Genomic DNA, 17,591 nt, shown 5'->3' with positions numbered 1-17,591 from the left:
GGTAATCAGTGAGATGTCCTTCAGCTGTCCGGGACCCGCGGGGAAGGCTGATTACCTGAGTGAAGGCAGATGTGAGCCCGCACTCCACTCAGGTGTCACACTGGGGAAGGAAGCAGAGGCAGAGGAGAGGATGGGAGACCAGGAGGAGACAGAGGGAGAGAGGGAGAGAGGGGAGCATGATAGGGAGAGGAGCAGGAGAGGGAGAGAGGAGCATGAGAGGGAGAGGAAGAGAGGAAACAGATGGATAAAGGGGTATTTGGGATTGCAGGTGGGAAGGACAGGGGTGAGGAGGGAGCCCTGACAACTTTGCCCAGTTTTCAAGACTAAAAGGAAATAGCTGTGTTCCCTTCCAGTGTGTTTGAATTCAGACATTGTAGACTTAAACTGTGTGTCTTTAATAGGCACATATTTAAAGATTAGAAACCTTTAACAACTAACAACAGACATTTTCTGTGACTTTCTGCAGCACAGAATTCAGTTAAACTCTAGATAGTATTTAAAACCAGAGACGCTGCTTAACCTCTTAAGCCCTGGCCATATTTTCAGAAAAAATTTCTTCGGCCCACCCGTGGGCCAACCGGGCTTAAGAGGTTAAACATTCATTATCCATCCATCCGTCCATCCGTCTGTCCATCCATCCATCCATGGCAGGATCAGATTCAATCCTGAATCTGAACTTTGACGATCGGTTGAGCCTCCCTTTCCGGCACCCTGGAGCAAAATTTCCAAGAGAGGAAAGTAATTCCTCTTTACTTCAGCAAAGTAATCAAAGCACTTCCCATTTTCTAAAATAGAAATCACCACCCTCCAACTGCCACTCCACACTGACTGTCCCAGATGACCACTGAAGAGGCATGTCCGTAAAGATGGTCCAACAATGTCCAGAGTCCTCAGAATCTTGAATGAATCTCATCCCTACCGAGTGCTTTGCCACTGATGAGTTTCTTGACGATCACAGTGACTTCCATCATGGAGTGTTTCCATTCAACTTCCACTTCTTGACAGTGTCCTCAGTCTGCAGTTCTCCTCCTCAGCTACATAGTCTGTCCAAGTCCTGCCTCCCCTTCCTGAGGCGTTGAACGGTTAAATAGATCAGTTTCTGCTATATTCCGTTATCCGCCCTAGTGACAGTTTTTTGACTGGCCACAGTTCTTTCTCATCTTCACCACCATTGGTCCTGCTGATCTTTAGTCCAAGCCTGACAAAACTTGGTCTCGATTTTTGATTAGCAAAACTTTGTTCATCCATCAAAGCAACTCCAACCTTACAACAAGATCACAACAACACTCCAACGAGGAGAAATGCATTATTTCTATCGACGTTTACAGAACATTAATATGTTCAGTTGCCATGGCAACTGGACCCTGCTGAGCTGTTTTATCATTGCTTGCAGCTGTTTTTGAATTGTTAGTTTTAATTAGAACAGTTTTATTGCGATGTGTTCATAGAAAACTGGTAAACTGCTCATACTGTATTGTGGTTAAGAGCTAAAATGTAATTTTCTTCACATTGAACAGACGTTTCTCTCTACGTTTGCCAACAAACCAACTTGGATTGGGTTGAATGACATCCAAACAGAAGGGACCTGGATGTGGGTGGATGGAACTCCTCTGACTCAGAGGTAAGTCTTCACTTTAGCATAGCATCGATATTAGCATCCACATGGAATCACAAACCGCTCACCAGCTGAACCATTCACATCATATCTACATGCTATCATCATAGAAGAAGGCTATTGAAACATCCACCAGACACTGATCTGATTTGATTCTGATTCCTTTGTCAAAGATAAACAGTGTAATAATTCTTTTTGTTTACTGACCTTCCAGCTACTGGAACACAAACGAGCCGAACAATGCAGGAGGTGAAGAAGACTGTGCACATCTCATCAGTAATGAGATGGCTAGTTGGAATGATCTTTCATGTACATCGTCTATGAAGTGGATCTGTGAAAAACTACCATGATGTTGCTGCATTATTTGTTTGAGGTTCATGCATATTTGAAGGTCAGATATCTAAAGAAATAACTGTGAGAACTTCAGGCTTTTATATTAAGTATTTCCAGAACTGCTGTCATTCACACACAGCCTTAAAATTCATACCTAAAGAAATCTGCTGAAAGTGGATCATTGAGTATTTAAAAAAAAAACCATTGTTGTCGCAAAATGTCATTAGTACTTGGATGAACTGTATTTGTACCGTGACCATCACAAACCAGTGTGTTAATCAGAGCACATAATAGATCTGACTGTGAATGTTTTCTACTATTTTGTTCTGGTGTGTGATTCTGTTGTGACCAGTGTCAACACCAAGGTCTAATAACACCCAGACCGTGTGTTGTTTTCATGAGGAATCAAAGCTGTGGTGTGTAAAGAACTGATGCTATTATAAGTTTGCATTTCTTGTTTGAATGTGGGTCAGATCTCTGAACACGACTCTGGTGTCAGAGCTCTGCTCTTCAGCTCAAATATTCACTCTGCATTTCTCTGCTTTATTATTCTGTTAATAAATTACAAAGACAAATACTGTGTGTTGACTGACCGTTAAAGGGGAAACTGCATCAAAAAGTTGATAAATGTCACTAGAGGAAAGTTAGAGACCAAATAGATGTAGTTCTGAAAGGGCCTCATTCTTTAGTCAGCGCCAAGAAGCGATAAAAGTGGTATTTCCTCTTTTCAAAATCATTTTAAAAACATGTTTTTGTGAGTGTACAAACAAACCAGTGTAAACCAAAAAAAATCTGTGAAAATCTGAGAGTGCCACAAAAAAGTATGTTGAAAAAGAAAGCTCAAAAACTGTAAAATCTGTGAAAATAACAGAAAATGTGTGTGAAATAGTGATTTTTTTGCTGATGCCTGCAGCTGAAAACATGTAAATTCATTTATTTTCCATGATTTTCATAGATCTGAAGGCAAAATCTGTAAAATAACAATTGCTTCAAAAATGACAACTAAAAACAGGAAAGAAAAACAAAAGAAGAAATGAACAAAAACATTTATTTCTTCCAGTATATTTACGTATATGTGTGTGTGTGTGTGTTTTAAGGATAGTCGGTTTACCTCTTCCTGTGCTGGTCGTGCAACAAAACAACAACTGTTAAAGGAATAAATCAAGTTTTAGCTTGAAAATGTGTCAAACTCTGAGGGGACTTTTGAAGTCCATGGGATACATCTTGAATACATTTTTGTTAAAAGTAAAAAAAAAAAAAAAAAAAACCACTAATGTTTTTATGTTCATTATGATCGTGTCTTTACAAATTCTATAATTATTTATTATGGAGCACAAGAAACAAAAGGAGATAGACGCAGAGTGAAGGAAAAAGGGTCAACAAGTGCTCAGCATCTCTGGAACTCCTTCAAAACTGTTGGAGAACCATTTCAGGTTCTACCTCATGAAGCTCATCCAGAGAATGCCAAGAGTGTTCAAAGCAGTAATCAAAGCAAAGGGTCAACCAGGTCCAGAAATACGCCACGTTGGGTTGAAGTGGCGGATTCGTCAGACCCCCATCAAGCTAGCTCGTGTGCTCCACAAAATTTAATACAGTCCACAATCCTTGATAGTGAATGTCTATTTTTTTTCACCAGCTCGTTGTGCCTCTGTACAGCGATGCAGTGGCCCTCATCCAACTGACAGGCGATGTTAACTTTTCCTAACACGGACAGCTTGACGCTGTTTCCGATGTGATTTGTGCTGCATTCATGTTTTCTAATTTTGTCCGACAAATGTTTCAAATCCACAATTCCTTGTTGAGTCCATGCGGTATCTCCTCCAAAAAGTAAGCATGGGAAACAGAAAAGTGAATTCTTAGCTACACTTGCCGTTAGCCAGTCCTTTCTGTCAAACCAAGAAACACAAAACTTACGATTTTGTCGTTTGTCCCGTTGAGTTATTTGAACATCGTTTGGCCGATGTGATCCCAGTCTCTTAACTTCTAGCTTTTCCTCCAAAGACATTGAGGAAAATGGACAAGAAAGCAAATAATCCACCTCGTTCATGCTAACGCCCGCCATAGCTTAACTTTTTCTCCCTCCTTCCCAACTCTGGCACAAATAGCAGCACCGCTGTGTTAACTCGCTGCTATTGGTCAAAAGTCAGTGGCCTGTGGGCTGACTGAAGTTAGCCCAAATGATAAGTAAATGACGGGGGCGGGACATGACACCTGTCAATCACTTACAAGAACGAAATGAATGAAAGCAGACTGTATCTACTGGGGCTGTAAAAAATAAGACCATTTAGAGATATTCTATGTTTTTCTTTTGACTGATTGGTGCTGTTGCTACCTTTGGTTTCACTTAAACTTAAGACAATCTGTTGTAAGTCATTTAAAAAATAATTTTCTCATCTTTTTTGTGTTAGCTTAGGAAGGCTGAGCCCTGTTAGCCCATTTACACCAGCTGCCCCTGGTCTGGTTGCAGCCAGGTTATGCCTGAAAACTGGTGAAGCTGATTTTAGCATCGATGCTTCCAACCGCTGGAACATTTTACCAAACAGAGGTACATGTGCTCCAACATTATCATCTAAAAAGTCTGTTTTATAGCTTCAAGTGTTCCAACTTTCTGGTCCAAAAATGTCTCCTATTTATATTTTAGACCATCAGTTAAAGACTGAACTCTAACATGAGATACAGGAAAACATGAATAACACCAGTAATCCTGTTAATGTGGCGGTCACATCATTAACGTGGATGAAACAGTTCTTCTAACACTCATGTCAAAGATTACAGTAATGTTTTGAGGTTTGGTTTGAATAGAAGCTTTGGATTAAACACATGTAAAACTTTGTCTTTCAGTTGAACCCTGTTGCTGTTCTGTGTTCATTTTTGTTTACCTGTGAGAAGTGAGACATTCCAGCCCGATCTCACGAGGATTCGTGAAACTGTCACGTAAGTTTTAGTTTCGGTTTCGTGCGCACCAACACGATTTTGTCATGTTTTTCGTGCCGCTCACCACGAAATGCGCACCAATGTATTTGAAACGGCGGACTTTTCGTGCCACTCAGAACGTATTTCAAAAGAATGTGTATATTATATTTTTAATGTAAAACCGTGGCGAATCCAACGCTATATTTTGCATGACATCGTCCCTAAACATAACCCTAACCATAACCCTAACCATAACCCTAACCATAACCTAACCATAAGCCGGTGGTACACTTACCAATTTGCATAGGAATTTCAAGAATGTCCGGCGGCCGGCGGCCGCAAATGCGATCACACAAGCAGTATACGCCGATGGACAGCTTAGATCGTCATGAATCCGCCGGTATAAACCACTTTCAGATGTAATTACCACAGCGAAAAACATTTCGTGGTGAGCGGCACGAAAAACATGACGAAATCGTGTTGGTGCGCACGAAACCGAAACTAAAACTTACGTGACAGTTTCACGAATCCCCGTGAGACCGGGTTGCAGCCGACATTCACAGACTGAAGACATCAGACTGTCTTGCAAGATGTCCAGATCTGATATTTAAAATAAAATCTGATTTGGTTTTACAGACCGTAGGTCAGGTTTAAACAAAGTTAAAGTGGTGTATAAATAATGGATAGACGGATGATCTGAGTCACTTGGAGGCAGAAACATGAGATTTAGACCATATGAGGATGTACTGTTAATGTAGCTGATCATTTACTCTTGTTTGGAGGTGATTTTAAGTCAATAGTCAATTAAAATATTCTTCAAATAAGCAGCTAAACAGAAATCTTGTTCAAAACAGCTAATAGAGAACTATGAAGCAAACAGCCACAGAACAAACAAAAAAATCCAGTTTCAGTGGTTGATTATTCTTCTGCAAACTATATTAATCACCTCTGAAACTTGTGACTTCCGCAGAACTTAAGAAACTGAAAAGGATCACATTTCACATTCACTGCAGTCAGAGCTACAGAACTGATCATCTGAGGAACAATCAGCATCCTGACCAGCAATGGAGGAAATGTATGCCAATATTGAACCTGCTAAACCTGCCAGCCCACTACGTTCTAGGAATCAAACAGGTGAGGGAAATTTATCCAATATAAGATTTTGCACCAGTATTATTGGACACCTTGTAGGCTCTTTAAAGTAGGGCTTACAACTAGTAGTTCATGTTGGAAGTGTAAAAGAGAAATGGGAACCTTTTTGCATCTCATCTGGGAATGCTCCATGGTTGAGCCCTTCTGGCATAATGTGCTGAAATATTTGGAGGCATGGGTGGGAATAGCCTTGCCATTATCACCGCGTTTGTGTCTTTTGGGGGATATATCAGAAATTCCAACCCTAACAAAAAATGTACTTTCTGTTCTGATCGTGGGGCTGATTTCAGCGGCCAGAATCATACTAAGGCACTGGAAATTACCTGTATGTCCGACACTCCAGGAGTGGAAAATTTTAATGAGTGAGACCACGTCCTACGAGGTTATGTTAGTGAGGATAAGGGGTAAAGGTCATGTGGAACTGGGGGCTTGGGGTGGTTTCATGGAACATCTCACTTCTAACTAGAGCCGTGATGGTGAGACCCGCCTGACGAAATGTTTGTCTACCTCACCTCTTTTTTTTTATTATTATTATTTTATTTTATTATTTTTTTAATTATTCTTGTTGTCATTACTACTACCGGATTATTTTTTATCTGTACAATGTATTTGTGTATGTGTGTATGTATATGTATGTGTGTATGTATATATATATATATATATATATATTATTACTGTATAATTTGTTTTTATTTTCTACTTATCTGCTTTGCTGCCTCCCTGCTGTTAAATTCCTTTTGACAGGACCTACCTGAACTTTAGAAAATGTATCCCTATGTCGGAGGCCCTCATGGTTTTTATTTCCTTTTCTGTATTTTTGTATGATGTACCACTCTGAGCTGTTACTACGTGTGTTTAAATAAAGATTTGAATTACAAAAAAAAAAAGGAATCAAACAGGTAAGAATGAAGTGACAAAGAGGCTAAATAGAATATACATTGTTATCTGTCATTTACTGCTGTACAGATAATTGGTTTATTTCCTTGTTAAGGTCCAAGGAGTTCTCAGAGGAGTTTTCATTCAGTTATTCTCTGTTTGGGGCTGCTGAGTGTTTTCCTGCTGCTTGGACTCATCGTCCTCGGTGTCCACTGTGAGTCTGATTCTAATGAGTTAACTTTATAACACTCACCTGCCTAAATATGAGCAGAGGAAAACTTTTGATGCAGTGTTTTGAATGGAATTCAGAATCAGATCTGACAAACCAATAAAGCACAAATCGCAACGATTAAAACAGAAATAATTTTAAGACACTGAGAACATGACAGCAGTTGTTTCCTATTTACAGTAAAACGATGTCATGCATGGAGAAACATCAATAAGTGATATTTTTACTACAAAAGTAAAATTAACTAAATAATTTTTGGAAAGTAGAAGTACAGGGAAAGTTTCTTGACAAGATGCTGCAACAGTTTGTGGACTTCTGTTTTTGCTAATAACAGCTGCACTAGTTTAACCCAGTGATGCTGTAAAACTACAGTTAGAACACAGTTACACTTCAACCTCGGAGTTCAGGTATTTCTAAGCTGCATTCCCAACATTCAAACTGGTTTCATTTTTATCAATCATTAATAATAACAGAGGAGCTAAGATGGATTTTGTGTAAATAAAGTAAATAAGCAATAAGATTTATCAAGTTTGTGTATGGTTTGTAGTGAAATCAGATCATATTTGTGTCCTGGTCATTCATGTTCCCCAAAATTTAAGGATCACAGACATGCATTTTACTTAATTTGTGAATATCACTTCACACCCTCTGGCAAAATGTGAAAAAGATTAGACTTTGGACTGAAATAGAGGATCATTATTAGTATGAAAGAAGAAGGTTTTTGTGTTTCTGTACATGGACTTTGATTTATTTCAGACCGTGAGTCGGCTGCAGATTTATCCTCCATCAAACAAAACCTGACTGAGCGTCTGCAGGCCAGCAATGATCAACTTTCCTCCATGACAGAAGAGAGAGACCGACTGAATGCCAGCCTCACTGAAATGACCAAAGAACGGGACAGACTTCAGACTTTGTCCAAACAGAGTGAGTCCTTCCCTGCCTGATAGAAGATACAAATCTCTACTTGGTACTTTCCAGTCACGAGATGACCACGAAAGGAGTAGAAGAAATAAAAATAAGAAATTAGCAAACAAGATAAAAACCCTTCAAGTGGGGCTGCACAGTGGGGTAGTGGTTAGCACTTTCACCTTGCAGCAAGGTGGGCCTGGGATCTTTCTGCATGGAGTTTGCATGTTCTCTCTGTGCATGCGTGGGTTTTTTTCCGGGCACTCCGGCTTCCTCCCACAGTCCAAAAATATGCTGAGGTTAATTGGTTATTCTAAATAGCCGGTAGGTGTGAATGTGAGAGTGATTGTTCTTCTGTATATGTAGCCCTGCGACAGACTGGTGACCTGTCCAGGGTCTCCCCTGCCTTCACCTGAGTCAGCTGGGATAGGCTCCAGCACCCCCGCGACCCTAGTGAGGATAAAGCGGTGTATAGAGAATGGATGGATGGATGGAAGGACCCTTCAAGTGCCTCTCTAGTCACTATTTAAACCCAAAAAAATTCATCTCTGCATGCTCTGCAATGCTTCGTTAAATGAATTTAACCTCTTACTGCCCTAAAATAATCTACACACGTGGACATTGACAGGTACAGAAATCGTTTGATTGCAGTGATTGCCTCAAAAGGTGTGCAACAAAATATTAAGGTTAGGGAACCATCATTTTTGTCCAGGCCTGTTCAATGAGTTTATTTTTTAAATTATTTTGTTAAACCACGGTTCAAAAGCAATGTCTGATTTTCATTGGTTATTTTATACAGAATTTTTGTATTTATTATTATTTGTGTCAGATTCAAATTATTTCTGTGACCACTGTGGGTTTTTCTTTCACTAATTGAGGGGTATCAACAATTTTGTCCACATGTGTATGTGCAATTCTACACAGCTGTTTCCTGTAGAACAGGACTGGGTTCATGGGTTGGTCACGCATGAAATAGCGGAAGTCTGAAGCCATGTTTTAAGATTGTCATCATTACTCTGTAGTTTCAAGGTAGAAATGTTCAGTCATGATGTAGACTACTTATTTCACCCATAATATGTCTTCTAGCAAATAAAATCACTGCATGGACTGAAGAAAAGTTACTGTTTAGATCCAAGTCTAACTTAGACATTGTTGTAGGGGCCTTTAGGGGTAACTGCTGAAAACACTGACTTGTGCTAAAATAACTTCATAAATACATTCACATATTGATCAGTAATGAGCATCATTTGATATTTCTTCCAGAGAAAACATGTCCTGCAGGATGGAAGATGTTCAGCTGTTCCTGTTATCTCCTCTCTCAAGAGTCTGGTTCCTGGAACAAAGGCAGGGAGGACTGCAGAAGCAAAGGAGCAGATCTGGTGGTGATAAACAGCGATGAAGAACAGGTACAGAATTTGTTTTAGCATGTTTTCAAATGACATGGAAATGTATTTCAGTCTTCATCCTCAGTGTACATTACTTTGCCCAGTTTTCAAGACTAAAAGGAAATAGCTGTTTTCCGTTCCAGTATGTTTGAATTCAGACATTGTAGACTTAAACTGTGTCTTTAAAAAGCCCATATTTAAAGATTAGAAACCTTTAACAACTAACAACGGACATTATCTGTGACTTTCTGCAGCACAGAATTCAGTTAAACTCTAAATAGTATACAAAACCAGAGACGCTGCATAGATATTCATTATTTACAGTCCATCCGTCCGTCCATCTATCCATCCATCCATCCATCCGTCCATCCATCCATCCATCCATGGCAGGGTCAGATTCAATCCTGAATCTGAACTTTGACGATTGGTTGAGCCTCCCTTTCCGGCACCTTGGAGCAAAATTTCCAAGAGAGGAAAGTAATTCCTGTTACTTCAGCAAAGTAATCAAAGCACTTTCCATTTTTTAAAATAAGAACCACCACCCTCCAACTGCCACTCCACACTGACTGTCCCAGATGACCACTGAAGAGGCATGTCCGTAAAGATGGTCCAACAATGTCCAGAGTCCTCAGAATCTTGAATGAATCTCATCCACACCGAGTGCTTTCCCAGTGATGACTTTCTTGTCCACCACAGTGACCTCTACCATGGATATGAGCTTCCCCCAAGTCTTCATTCACTGCCTCCTCAGCAGAATACGTGTTAACGTGGTTGAAAGAGCGTTTCCATTCAACTTCCACTTCTTGACAGTGTCCTCAGTCTGCAGTTCTCCTCCTCAGCTACATAGTCTGTCCAAGTCCTGCCTCCCCTTCCTGAGGCGTTGAACGGTTTAATAGATCAGTTTCTGCTATATTCCGTTATCTGCCCTATTGACAGTTTTTCGACCGGCCACAGTTCTTTCCCATCTTCACCACCATTGGCCCTGCTGATCTTTAGTCCAATCCTGACAAAACTTGGCCTCGATTTTTGATTTGAAAATCTTTGTTCATCCATCAAAGCAACTCCAACCTTACAACAAGACCACAACAACACTCCAACAAGGAGAAATGTATTTTTTCTATCGATGTTTACAGGATTGGTCCCCCTATCGCTGCTTGCAGCTGTTTTTAAATTGTTAGTTTTGATTAGCATTTTTTTAATGATGTGTTCATAGAAAACTGGTAAACTGCTCATACTGTATTGTGATTAACAGCTAAAATGTAATATTCTTCACGCTGAACAGACGTTTCTCTCTACGTTTGCCAACAAACCAACTTGGATTGGGTTGAATGACATCCAAACAGAAGGGACCTGGATGTGGGTGGATGGAACTCCTCTGACTCTGAGGTAAGTCTTCACTTTAGCATAGCATCGATGTTAACATCCACATGGGGTCACAAACTGCTCACCAACTGAACCATTCACATCATATCTGACATGTTATTGTTACCGGCACCAGAACTAGGGGTAATCTGGACCAGCAGCAAAGATTACACAGGCCAGGAAACACTGTGTAACCAGAAGTAAATAATGGCTGTGGATTAAGAGAGAGAGCACCAAGTTAGTGTCCTCCTCATGCCTCGTGCATTTATTTCTGGGCTGCACATCATTATAAACAATTAACAAACAATCAATCAATCAATCAATCACATTCCCCATAATAGGCTTTCGAGTTAAAGTGTGGCTTCTCTACATCTCATACTGTCAACATTTCATATATAAAATAACAAATTGGGTAAACAAACTAATAAGGAATGAAAAAAACATTCTTCTTCAAGACAAATAAGAACACATAAATCTACAGTGATTTAACATCAACTCATAAGGGCTAAACTCATAAAATACACCACAATAACAACTCATATTTACTCAGACATTACTCAACATTTGCTGTCAAACTCTGTCATTCTCATGTACACACGCACACACACTTTACCAACAGCTTTACTTTACCTGGGAGTATGCTAAACTACTAGCAACTAGCATAGCATGGAGCCTCTTGCCAAAACAATAACATTTACTTGCTTCTAGCTAACTAAGACTGGATAATATGTAGAACGCATTAATTTTACTGAACACAGTTAAAACCATTGTAAAACATTTGCATCCATTCCAAATATAAACTATAGTGTTTCTTAGTTAGCGTCAGCACACGTTTACCTTAATACACATTTCAACACACTTGCACACATCACAAAAACACTTAACACTGTACTCACACCGTTGACACAGTACCAGAATAAAGCTAGAAAAGCTACGTTTTGCTTTACCTGTGGACTAACAGAGAGCACCAAGTTAGCATCTTCCTCATGCCTCGTGCATTTATTTCTGGGGCGCGCATGCGCAGAGCCTACATAGCCTACACACACACACACACACACACACACATATATATATATCATGGTAGAGACTGCGATTTGGTAGAACTGGAGTTTCTACCAGTAGAGATTGCGATTGGAGTCTCTACCAGTAGAAACTCCAATCCTACCAGTAGAGATTTGTCAGGGCTAAGGTTAGACTTTTAAGGTTAGGGTCAGGGGTCAGGGCAGGGGTTAGATTAAAAGGTCAGGGTCAGTTAAGGTTAGGGTCAGGGTCAGGGCAGGGGTCAGATTTAAAGTTCCATCTCTACTGGTAGAGATTACAATCGCAATCTCTACTGGTAGAAACTCCAATTCTACCAAATCGCAGTCTCTACCATGATATATATACAGTGCATCCAGAAAGTATTCACAGCGTTTCACTTTTTCCACATTTTGTTATGTTACAGCCTTATTCCAAATCGGATTCAATTATTTTTTTCCCTTAAAATTCTACACATAACACCCCATAATGACAAAATGAAAAAAGTTTTTTTGAGAGTCTTGCAAATTTATTAAAAATAAAAAACAAAGAAATTACATGTACATAAGTATTCACAGCCTTTGCCATGAAGCTCTAAATTGAGCTCATGTGCATCCTGTTTCCACTGATCATCCTTGAGACGCTTCTACTGCTTAATTGGAGTCCACCTGTGGCAAATTCAGTTGATTGGACATGATTTGGAAAGGCACACACCTGTCTATATAAGGTTCCACAGTTGGCAGTGCATGTCAGAGCATAAACCAAGCATGAAGTCAAAGGAATTGTCTGTAGACCTCCGAAACAGGATTGTGACGAGGCACAAGTCTGGGGAAGGGTACAGAAAAATTTCTGCTGCTTTGAAGGTCCCAATGAGCACGGTGGCCTCCATCATCCGTAAACGGAAGACATTGGAACCACCAGGACTCTTCCTAGAGCCGGCCGGCCATCTAAACTGAGCAATCGGGGGAGAAGGGCCTTAGTCAGAGAGGTGACTAAGAACCCCATGGTCACTTTGTCAGAGCTCCAGCGTTCCTCTGTGGAGAGAGGAGAACCTTCCAGAAGGACAACCATCTCTGCAGCAATCCACAAATCAGGCCTGTTTGGTAGAGTGGCCAGACGGAAGCCACTTCTTAGTAAAAGGCACATGGCAGCCCGCCTGGAGTTTGCAAAAGGCACCTGAAGGACTCTCAGACCATCAGCAAAAAAATTCTCTGGTCTGATGAGACAAAGATTGAACTCTTTGGTGTGAATGCTAGGCGTTTTGTTTGGAGGAAACCAGGCACTGCTCATCACCAGGCCAATACCATCCCTACAGTGAAGCATGGTGGCGGTAGCATCATGCTGTGGGGATGTTTTTCAGCAGCAGGAACTGGGAAACTAGTCAAAGATAGAGGGGAAGATGAATGCAGCAATGTACAGAGACATCCTGGATGAAAACCTGCTCCAGAGCGCTCTTGACCTCAAACTGGGGCGGCGGTTCATCTTTCAGCAGGACAACGACCCTAAGCACACAGCCAGATAGCAAGAAGTGGCTTCAGGACAACTCTGTGAATGTCCTTGAGTGGCCCAGCCAGAGCCCGGACTTGAATCCAATTGAGCATCTCTGGAGAGATCTGAAAATGGCTGTGCACCGGCGCTCCCCATCCAACTTGATGGAGCTTGAGAGGTGTTGCAAAGAGGAATGGGCAAAACTGCCCAAAAGATAGGTGTGCCAAGCTTGTGGCATCATATTCAAAAAGGCTTGAGGCTGTAATTGCTGCCAAAGGTGCATCAACAAAGTATTAAGCAAAGGCTGTGAATACTTATGTACATGTGGTCTCTTTAGTTTTTTATTTTAATAAATTTTCAAGAATCTCAAAAAAACTTTTTCATGTTGTCATTATGGGGTGTGTGTGTAGAATTTTAAGGGAAAAATGAATTGAATCCGATTTGGTATAAGACTGTAACATAACAAAATGTGGAAAAGGTAACGCGCTGTGAATACTTTCCGGATGCACTGTATATAATATTCTGATGGCTCCACAACGGAACCAGATTACCACCTGCTTGGCAAAACGGTGGAATTGACCTCATGACCTCAACATACTGTTAAAGCAGTTCAGTTAAAAACAAAATTAGAGGGGTGTTTGCTCAAATAAAAAACTTTAAATATGGCATTTCCAACCGACTACATATTCTCAGTGGATTGATCATCCAAAGTAGATTTTTTAACAACATAGTCATTGTCACCATAAAAATGATGGACAACAAAAAATGTCATATTTTCATTAAAACCACTGGTTCTTGCTTGTATATGTGTTTCTGTTCTGATTCTTTTGTCAAAGATAAACGGTCTAATAATTCTGTTGTTTACTGACCTGCCAGCTACTGGAACACAAACCAGCCTGACAATGGTGGTGGAAATGATCAATGGGGTGAAGAAGACTGTGCTCATATCAGAATGGATGACAACACTCTTTGGAATGATCTGTCATGTACATCGTCTCTGCAGTGGATCTGTGAAAAACAACCATAATGTCGCTGCATTATTTGTTTGAGGATCATGTGTATTTGAAGGTCAGATATCTAAAGAAATAACTGTGAGAACTTCAGGCTTTTATATTAAGTATTTCCAGAACTGCTGTCATTCACACACAGCCTTAAAATTAAAACCTAAACAAATTTGCTGAAAGCGGATCATTGAGTATTTTAAAAAAAAATGTTGTAGCAAATGTCATTAGTACTTGGATGAACTGTATTTGTACCGTGACCATCACAAACCAGGTGTTAATCAGAGCACATAATAGATCTGACTGTTAATGTTTTCTACTATTTTGTTCTGGTGTGTGATTCTGTTGTGACCAGCGTCCAACACCAAGGTCTAATACACCCAGACCGCTTGTCCGTCTTCCATTGAAGAACCAAAGCTGTGGTGTGTAGGACTGATGCATATTATAAGTTTATTATAAGATATTAAAGTAATATTTTGAGGTTTGGTTTGAATAGAAGCTTTGCATTAAACACATGTAAAACTTTTAATCTTTCAGTTGAACCCTGTTGCTGTTTCTTGTGTTCATTTTTTTACCTGTGAGAAGTTGAGACATTCACAGACTGAAGACATCAGACTGTCTTGCAAGATGTCCAGATCTGATATTTAAAATAAAATCTGATTGGTTTTACAGACTGTAAGTCAGGTTTAAACAAAGTTAAAGTGGTGTATAATAATGGATAGACGGATGATCTGAGTCCCTTGGAGGCAGAAACATGAGATTTGGACCATATGAGGATTGTACTGTTAATGTAGCTGATCATTTACTCTTGTTTGGAGGTGATTTTAAGTCAATAGTCAATTAAAATATTCTCCAATAAGCAGCTATACAGACATCTTGATCAAAACAGCTGTTAGAGAACTTATGACGCAAACAGCCACAGAACAAACAAAAAACCCAGTTTCTGCGGTTGGATTGTCCTTGTGCAAACTATATTAATCACCTCTGAAACTTGTGACTTCTCAAAACTTAAGAAATTGAAAAACGCTCACATTTCACATTCAGTGCAGTCAGAGCTACAGACCTGATCATCTGAGGAAACAATCAGCATCCTGACCAGCAATGGAGAAAATTTATGACAAAATGGAACTTGTAGAACCTGCTGTCACAAAACATTCCAGGGATCAAACAGGTAAGAATGAAGTGACAAAGAGGCTAAATAGATTATCCATTATTATCTGTCATTTACTTGCTGTACAGAATAAATGGTTTATTTCTACATTAAGGTCCGAGGAGTTCTCAGAGGAGTTTTCATTCAGTTATTCTCTGTTTGGGGCTGCTGAGTGTTTTTCCTGCTGGTTGGACTCATCGTCCTCGGTGTCCACTGTGAGTCTGGTCTAATGATTAACTTTATAACACTCACCTGGTCTAGATATGTTGCAGAGGAAAAACTTTTGGTGCCGTGTTTTGAATGGAATTCAGAATCAGATTCTTCTGAGCTCTCACACACAATTAAACATTTGGGATACTAAGAATTCAGCAGCAGTTGTTCCCAAGTACTCCGTCAGGCTGCTCATGAAAGTTTCTTTTCTAGGACATACGGACACGTTCTTGCTGTATCATTAGGTGTTGCTCAGTACTTTCTTTTTAAAACCCAAAGACACAAAATAGCTTTTAATCTTTTTCTAGAAAAGGCAGGTTAAACGTGAATGCAAATGTGTGATTTTCAGGAATCTTATTCTCCTCTGAAAAATGCTTGCCTTCCCTGTGACTGTCTTCTTAAATACTTCTTTTCTTTTCTTTTTGCCACAGGAATTAAAAGTACTGATTCAGATGCAGGTTTCAGATTTTTTTTAAAATTATAAACAGGAAATCTTCTTATGAGGGCGCTATATGATAAGCGGACTTCTCTTTTTACCCATTACAGCTGCGCTAGTTTGTGCTATGATGCTGTAAAACTACAGTTTTAACACAGTTGCACTTGGGTTCAGGTACTTTTAACTTGTTCTGTAAAGTCAGCCTTGGGTTCAAGTCCCCCACCTCATTTAAACTGATTTAATTCATGTCATTCTTGAATCATGCTAGAGCAGCTAAGCCGAATTTTATGGAAGGAACTCAGGTCAGAACAGTAGAATGAATCAAGTTTTGTTTCTGTTCTCTACAGAAATCAGATTCACTGTGCTTAGTTCCACAAAATGTAAGAATAATTCGATTTAGGACTGAAGTTGAGACAGGATTAATACAAAGCATCAGGACTCTGGTGTTTCTGAAACATGTACTTTGATATTTCAGACCGTGATTCGGCTGCAGATTTATCCTCCATCAAGGAAAACCTGACTGAGCGTCTGCAGGCCAGCAATGATCAACTTCTCTCCATGACAGAAGAGAGAGACCGACTGAATGCCAGCCTCACTGAAATGACCAAAGAACGGGACAGACTTCAGAGTTTGTCCAAACAGAGTGAGTCCTTCCCTGCCTGATAGAAGATAGAAATGTCTACCTGTTACTCTCCACTTAGATTATAAAGTTCATAGATTCAGAGGTCTGGAAAAAGCAAAATCCTTCCATCTGTTATTAAGATTTTCTTATTGTGTGTTTTATAGCCAGAAATTCAGTGAGCAAAACACCCAGCATCAAAATCAGATTCTTTTAGGTTCATACTTAACTGATTGAGTAGAACTTTCATAAATCATTGCTATGCTAGAAAAGCACTCAGAGAACACAGTACTCCGCCAAGGCTGCTCATGAAAGTTTCTTTTCTAGGACATACGGACACGTACTTGCTGTATCATTAGGTGTTGCTCAGTACTTTCTTTTTAAAACCCAAACACACAAAATAGCTTTTAATCTTTTTCTAGAAAGGCAGGTTAAACGTGAATGCAAATGTGTGATTTTCAGGAATCTTATTCTCCTCTGAAAAATGCTTGCCTTCCCTGTGACTGTCTTCTTAAATACTTCTTTTCTTTTTGCCACAGGAATTAAAAGTACTGATTCAGATGCAGGTTTTAGATTTTCTTTTAAAATTATAAACAGGAAACATTCTTATGAGGGCGCTATATGATAAGCGGACTTCTGTTTTTACCCATTACAGCTGCGCTAGTTTGTGCTATGATGCTGTAAAACTACAGTTTTAACACAGTTGCACTTGGGTTCAGGTACTTTTAACTTGTTCTATAAAGTCAGCCTTATGTTCAAGTCCCCCACCACATTTAAACTGATTTAATTCATGTCAGTCTTGAATAATGTTACAGCAGCTAAGACGAATTTTATGGAAGGAACTCAGGTCAGAACAGTAGAATGAATCAAGTTTTGTTTCTGTTCTCTACAGAAATCAG

General features: G+C 39.8%; 1 protein-coding gene across 7 annotated transcripts in view; it reads left to right on the top strand.

The window, feature by feature from the left end:
* LOC110962839 (CD209 antigen-like protein E) overlaps positions 1 to 17,591 on the top strand; it is a 46,529-nt gene that overhangs the window by 13,489 nt on the left and 15,449 nt on the right. For 2 of the 7 annotated variants that reach the window (XM_051959243.1, XM_051959241.1), the window contains exon 5: positions 10,692 to 10,795. In XM_051959243.1, the coding sequence (XP_051815203.1) occupies positions 10,692 to 10,795 (104 nt within the window). Of the gene's footprint in view, positions 1 to 1,517; positions 1,622 to 1,829; positions 2,477 to 7,874; positions 8,043 to 10,691; positions 10,796 to 14,152; positions 14,433 to 17,591 lie in introns of those variants that run through there. The other 5 variants (XM_051959245.1, XM_051959246.1, XM_051959247.1 and 2 more) reach the window with 5 other exon arrangements.

Source organism: Acanthochromis polyacanthus, chromosome 14 (genome assembly GCF_021347895.1).
Source record: "Acanthochromis polyacanthus isolate Apoly-LR-REF ecotype Palm Island chromosome 14, KAUST_Apoly_ChrSc, whole genome shotgun sequence".
Lineage (NCBI taxonomy): Eukaryota > Metazoa > Chordata > Actinopteri > Pomacentridae > Acanthochromis > Acanthochromis polyacanthus.
Note: the sequence above shows the minus strand (reverse complement) of the source record. Positions and strands in the feature narration are given on the sequence as shown.